The sequence below is a fragment of the Dipodomys ordii genome, unplaced genomic scaffold (assembly GCF_000151885.1).
Source record: "Dipodomys ordii isolate 6190 unplaced genomic scaffold, Dord_2.0 Scaffold138, whole genome shotgun sequence".
Classification (NCBI taxonomy): domain Eukaryota; kingdom Metazoa; phylum Chordata; class Mammalia; order Rodentia; family Heteromyidae; genus Dipodomys; species Dipodomys ordii.
In genome coordinates this window covers 1,760,177-1,767,576 of record NW_012267354.1, presented here as the reverse complement: position 1 = coordinate 1,767,576, position 7,400 = coordinate 1,760,177, and the positions used below count along the sequence as shown (strand labels likewise).

The 7,400-nt window shown below is 37.9% G+C and overlaps 1 protein-coding gene across 1 annotated transcript; it reads left to right on the top strand.

Moving 5' to 3' along the window:
- The first annotated feature begins 2,793 nt into the window (after positions 1-2,793).
- LOC105996902 (olfactory receptor 2H2-like) lies at positions 2,794-3,738 on the top strand. Its single transcript, XM_013031143.1, has one exon. It carries the CDS (start codon positions 2,794-2,796, stop codon positions 3,736-3,738), a length of 945 nt encoding a protein of 314 aa, XP_012886597.1.
- The last annotated feature ends 3,662 nt before the right edge of the window (positions 3,739-7,400 follow it).

Here is a 7,400-nt window from a genome sequence, read left to right as displayed (position 1 = left end):
CTGTGATCCTCAAATCTCAGCCTTCTGAGTAGCTATGATTACAGGCATGAGCAGCCACCGGCGCTTGGCCCTAGTCTGATTTTGAACAGCTTTTCTCTAGGACTACAGAGAATAAGAATCTCTTTATATGTGGCCCTGAAAGTTTTCTTCTTTTCACAACATTCACTAAATCAATGGACCTTACAGTGTAGCTCCTGGTCATACATCATTGCTGTCACCAGAGAGCTTGTTAGAGTCTCCTATTTTTGGACCTAACTAAAGACATAGAATTGAAAACTGTAGGTGGTGCTCTAAAATGCTATGGGAGAACCCTTCTTTGATAAGTTGGCTGATTTAATTGTGCTAATAGTTCACTTCAAGTCAATGAAAGCCAAAGAAATTGAAAATAATCTTGACATTGTCCTCATGCTCTCTAGGGTTAAAGGTACCACATACCCAGTGCTTTTCCTTCCACTTCTACCTTTTATCACAGGTGAAAGTAAGAACATTAGAAATGATGACATTGGCCCCTGCCCAGAGTTTGTTGCAATCTGACTGGCATGTAATTCATCCCCTTACTATGGGTCTTATTTCTAAGTCTACTTTCAGAACCAAAGCTTTATGTTAGGTCCTCTGAGAACAGAGCTTTGTTTAAGAAACTAGTTAGAAACAACTGATTTTTGGAAGGTTATCTAGGGATAGATATAGGAGAGGAAAGGAAGTATGAGATAACAAAGAAAGGCAATCTTGGGGTGTAATGGCCTGCATGTGTCCACTGGGAGCTCAATTCTCTCAGGACCTTCCTGAATAAAAGAAATTGTCAACTGAAGAGTGGCTGAAGTATTTATTTACTTGCTACCCTACCTTTCTAGTTTGAGGGTTTCCCCATGGGTCATTAAATCTTTTGTACTTTGGGGCAGCACTTGTTTGTGTGCCCGACGGGTCCCTTGGTGTCAGGCAAGGACTTTGAACAGATATGGAAGATATATACCACACTTGATATATATATATAACACTGTCAGTATATGTGAGATGAGTCAGTTCACACAAAACTGCTCCATAAAGTCTGGATGAAGGAGGTGAGCAACACCCTCATCAGAAGCATTAGCTTTAGTGGATAAATTGCAAATGCAGTCAGAAAAATCAGAGTGCATCCGATTTCTTCATGAACTCCACGGGGTACTGTTCCAAAAAGCAGATGAGGTGAGCTGATAAAAATCACAGGAACATTTGATATTTTCAGGCAGAACTATCTCAACAGAAACAGATGATGCATATATGAAGTAAAAAATGAGTTAGATTAAGATTTTGCCCCCTAACACAAACCTTTTGAAAGTATTTGAATTATATAAAAAAAGTTCATCTCCTGAAAGACTAGAAAAGAGCAGTCTCAATAGACAAAGAATATGAACCAGATGTTGGTTTCTAAGAATTGGATAAAAATCAAAGGATGCCACAGGAGGCACAAGCTTTTGGAGAATCATAAAAATCTGTTAACACTAAATTTATTAAAACATCCAACAATTCCTCTATAACAACAAATTCAAATTCACAGCCAACGTACTAAGATTTCCTCACTAAATTCAAATAAAAATTCTTCATGGAGTAAAGGAACAATGACACACAAAAAAGGGAATGGAGGCACAGGAATAACATTGATTTTCTAAAATGTATACAATGTATACATTGAAATTTGAATTGTGAATAACCAATGCTTCTAAAGTCCTTGTTTTGGCATTACTGTGGCTTTAAATGATTTAACCAGAATAACTATTGATTGTGATAACTTGTCCTGAATCTGTTTCTAGTATGTGACAAAGTAAAATTATGATAATTTAATAAATTGCGAATACTAAGCCAGATCATAATTTTTTTCTTAAAAAGATGATTGTTTATTTGATAAGCTAAGAAAAGTGAAAAGGAAAAATGGAAGAAAGAAGAAAGAGAAGGGGTTGAAAGGACGTGGGGCACATAATATGACAGGAGAGATGAAGAAAAAGGGGAAAACATAAGAAAAAGACAGACACACTGAGATCCACAAAGACAGCCACTCCAAGACAGAGACAGGGAGATACGAAAAGATGATACACATTGAACTGCATTGTATGTATAAAATAGTCAAAGAGGTGCTAAATAATCAATCTTTAAAAGCAAAAATACAACAGATATGTCATACTGAACAAAGTAATAATATGCACAATAGTTAAAATGGACAGGAATGATCAGAGATAAAACTAAAGATGATGGAAAAGGAAGAGAGAATGTGAGGGGGAGAGAGAGAGAAACAGAGAGAGAAAGGTGGCCATCAAAGTTTAAAATGCTTAACTAAATGGGTGTTTCCCCCAAATGCAGGATCTGAAAGTCTTATTCTTAAGTCAAAAGGAATCAAATATCTGGTGTCTTGCATCTTGTATCTACATTTTTCTAATTTGGGGAGGAAAAGGGGAATAACAAAATGCTGAAATAAGGATATTAGTTGACCTCTTGTAACAATGAGATGTATGACACACTAAGTTGAAAACGAACTTTACAACGTGGTGGGGGGTGGGGGAGAGGAGTTGGAGAAGTGGGGAGGGAAGGGATGATAGGGAAAAACAAAGGAGGTAACAATGCTTAATAGGAAATGTACCCATTACCTTACTTGAGTAACTGTAATCCCTCTGTACAGTATTTTTACAACAAAAAATATACACAAAAAAGAAAGGAATCAAATAGTCATACTCCCTGTCTTCCTGTCTCAGTACTTGAAGAATCACAAGCCTTGGAACAGCCAGTTCAAATCCATCCGCCGAAGAGGTAATTGTCCCAGAAGTTATGGTCACACTTTGCAATGACAGCCACAGTGATTTCATCCTCCTGGGCTTCTCCGACAAGCCATATTTGGAGAAGGTCCTTTTCTGGGTCATTTTGATCTTTTATTGCTTGACCATTTCAGGAAATATGATCATCATCCTTGTTTCCTGGAAAGATCCCAAACTCCATATTCCTATGTATTTCTTCCTCTCCAATCTTTCCGTCCTGGATCTGTGCTTCACCAGTAGCTGTGTTCCTCAGATGTTGGTGAATTTCTGGGGCCCAGAGAAGACCATCAGCTACCTTGGCTGTGCCATTCAGCTCTACGTCTTTCTGTGTATTGGAGCCACTGAATGTGTCCTTCTTGTTGTCATGGCCCTTGATCGCTATGTAGCAGTGTGTCATCCACTGCAATATACAACTATCATGCACACCAAAGTCTGTGTGCAGCTGGCCATCCTGGCCTGGGGCACTGGCTTGGTTCACTCTCTGATTCAGTCCTATGCAACACTCCAGTTACCATTCTGCTCTCGCCGGATGCTAGATGGCCTTTTCTGTGAGGTCCCAGCCCTGATCCAGATCTCCAGTGCAGACACTACCTACAATGAAGTCCTGATGTCTATGGCGAGCATTATTCTCCTCGTGGTGCCCTTGATCCTTATCCTTTGCTCATATGGTGCTATTGCGAAGGCAGTGCTGAGGATAAAGTCAGCAGCTGGACAGAAGAAAGCCTTGGGCACCTGTACTTCTCATCTCCTGGTGGTCTCCCTCTTCTATGGCACAGTCACTAGCGTCTACCTTCAACCCAAAAATCACTACGCCCATGAACGGGGCAAGTTTCTCACCCTTTTCTACACTGTAGTGACTCCAACTCTTAACCCCCTCATCTATACTCTAAGGAACAAGGAGGTAAAGGGGGCACTAATGAGATTAGGGAAGAAAACCTGGGATTCCCAGAATATCTAGTCAGGCTAGTCTATGCTTGCTAAACCTGACAATAGAGAATAATCTTGTCATTAAGAACCTTGAGATTTCCCCATCAAAGTTAGGTAAGAGCTGCATTTCTTAGGGGAGATTTCAATTTCATTTATTAATCATTGATGATAAACCAATTTCTTCATGATGCTCTCTAAACACAATGTGCTATACAAATCAATGTATTTTATAGTTATTGTCTTCATTTGGGGGGAAATGAAACACAAAACTTATTGTTCTTATTTTTAATGTACTATGTGATTTCTTTTGTGTGTGTTTTTTCCCTATACTCTATCCCTTGTCACTGTATTAGATTTTGGTGCCCCGAGTATTGTATAAACGTTTATCTGAATTAGGGAAGGGAAGGGGAACAATAAAATGTGAGACAGAGGACAAAGGGAGAATCAATGCAACAGCGATACAAGACAATATGTTGGAAACTATCTGCACAACTTGGGGGGTGTGATGGGGGGAAGGAAAGTGGGAGGAAAATGAGGGAGGGGATAACAAGTTCAACAAGAAATGTATCCACTGTCTTCATATGTAACTGTAACTCCTCTGTATAGCACCTTGACAAGAAATTAAATTTAAAAATAAATAAAATACAAAGTGAAATCTATACCATGTTTTTCTGTTTACTTGTTTTTAATTCTATTTTTCTATAAGTTGAAGTAGTTATTTTATCCAAGAACCTAGAACCTACATATATTCTAAAGTTCAGAGATAGCTACATTTGAACAAATTTACACGTACATCTTGACTTAAGTCCAATGGCTTTGCCTTTTATCTTCCTGTCTCTGTTTGAACCACTGATGAAGTTTGACTTGCTACCTCTACCCAGAACAAAGTTCTATATAAGCAAACCTTGCTCTCTGTTCTCTGTGCCCATCTGCATTAGTATTATCACTGATATTCTGGAGTGTTATGGAAGTGCTATTTTTCCACTCACTCTAAGTTCCAAATTTAATAAAATGTTTGTCTTTTAGTTTAGCAGATGTTGTTCCTTTCCTTCTTCCCTCTCTCCCTCCCTTCATCCCTCCCTTTCTCTTTCTCTCTCCCTCTCTCTCTTTCTTTCTCTCCCTCTCTCTCTTTCTTTCTTTCTTTCTTTCTTTCTTTCTTTCTTTCTTTCTTTCTTTCTTTCTTTCTTTCTTTCTTTCTTTCTTTCTTTCTTTCTTTCTTGTTTCTCAATTGGTGTCTGTCCTGAGTAATTCACTTTGCTGTCCCTGAGCTTTTGTGCTCAAGGCTACCATCTGAGCCACAGTTCTACTTTTGGCTTTTGGTGGTTAATTGGAGATAAGAGTCTCCTGGAGTTTCCTGCCCTCTGGCTTCAAACTGAAATCTTCAGATTTCAGCCTCCTAAGTAGCTAGGATAACAGAGGTGAAAAATTGGTACCTGGCTAACAGGAGATAGTTGCAGAATAAAGGCATTATTGTCTTAAGGGCTATATGTGATGCTGAAAGATGTCGCTTATCTGATACCTTCGTTTGGGATGATTTCATTTAACTAGGGCTCCTTCATTTAAGCCTGTAGTACTTTTCTAAGAAACCTAAATTGAATCCCAAGGGAGTTTTAAAATTTGATCTATTTCCCCAACTCAAGATGTAGCCTGATCTTTATTTTCATACTGATGAATCTCTGTAGGATGTGGTGGAATTTTGTAAAGCAAGAAATCTAACAACTTTATCTTCAATCCCTTTCCTTTTTATGATGCTGATTCAATAAATCTGCATGCTTGTCTCCATCCCTGAGTCTACTTCTTGTGAAACTTGATTTTTCAATGTATATTTCAGAATCAGCAGATCAAATGGCAATACACCAGTATGGCATATCCTCCTGGTTTCAACAATTATAACCAACATTGAGCCTGGCACTTTCTGACTTGTGCACAACTCATTCCCTGAATATTCTTCCAATCTCAACACGTATCTTAGCTTAGGTTCCATAAACTAGAAAAGGAATTAGGTGCAAACTGCTAATTTTGGAAGTGATTAGAAACAAAAAATATAAATGTAAGGGAAAAGTAGGGCAGGTAAGAAAGGGAGGAAGATAGGGGGTGAAAGAGCCAGGCTGTGTGCAATGGGAATTCAGTTCTCCCAGGACATGCTGAAAAAGGAAACTCTGAAGAGTGGAAGAACATGTATCTACTTGCTTTTACTTCAATTGTCTGACAGTTTCCCGAGGGTAATTAAATACCTTGAAGTTTGGGGCAGCATTTGTCTGTATGCCAAATGGACTCTCACAGTATCCAATAAGGCCTTGTGGCACAGGTGGAAGAAATATATAGCAGTTCAGGTACATCACTGTCAGTGTGAGTGAGATGAATCTGAGTTCATATCAGGTCACTCATCACAGCTGTATTGAAATACAAGCTGCTCTGAGTAGATGAGCAACATAGGCCCCAAGGCCGTCTGCTTTCTAAAGGATGAAATGCAAACTCTTGTGCACATTTGCAGGTCCAGGAATGAAGACACTAGATTTCTTCTTGAACTTCCCTGGTTAGTCTTTGGAAAAGTAGAGAGGTGAGCTAAAAAAATACCAAAGGGTGTTTGGTATTTGTAGCAAAAATACATTATAGAGATATAATATATAGATGCAAATTCTTGCATTTTTTCATACTGGAAACCAGACAGACTAAAACTTTGCTTCTAGCCAAAATGCTTGTGGAAGGAGTTCATTGTGGAAAAATTAATTTGCTGTAATGATTATTCATTGATTTGGAAAAAAGGGAAAAAAAGGAACTGGATGTGAATGTAAATATATGGAATCAGTTTGATATAGTTATATATAAACTAATAGTAAAAAGAAAACTGGGCCAGGTGCTGGTGGCTCACACCTGTAATCCTAGCTACTCAGGAGGCTGAGAGCTGAGGTTTGCAGTTTGAAGCCAGCCTGGGCAACAAACTGTCCTTGATATTCTTATCTCCAATTAACCACTCAAAAACTGAGAGTAGTGCTGTAGTTCAAGTGGTAGAGCACTAACCTTGATTACAAAGGCTCAGGGATAGTGCCCAGGCCCTGAGTTCAAGCACCACATCTGTCAAAAGAAAAAAGGAAAGAAAAGAAAATTGGGGGTAGCACTGATCAAGATATATGATATTCATAAACTGCTTTGTTATATGGCAACTCTTTTGTATAACTACTTAAAGATAATTTTAAAAAGAAAACTGGGAAAGGAAGCATAATATGAACAAAGAACTAAAAAGTGGTTGCAGTGCAGTGGGTAAAAGAGAAAGGATGGAATTATAGATCATGTATTTTGGATATGGGAAAGTCTAAAATTCCTTACAGCATCAAAATAAACCTCTATTATAATATCGAATTCACAACCAAACTAATAACAATACAAAATTAAATTTATAAAGTAAAAAAGAGACAGACCATAGTCATCAAGACAATATATAGATTCCCAACAATGCATAGAATCTTAAAGAAAACTTTGAGCAGGTAAAAATAATGTGATGAAATTTGATCTACAAGGGCTCATTGGCTTTAAATGATCTGAAAAAATAGATATATTAGGGATAGCTCTATATATTAATGTTACTGATGATTATGAAATTTTCAAACAAATCTTATATATATATTTGTATGTATCATGTAATAAGTATGACTATGTGATAGATTGTTAATATTAAGCCACAACATAGTGGCA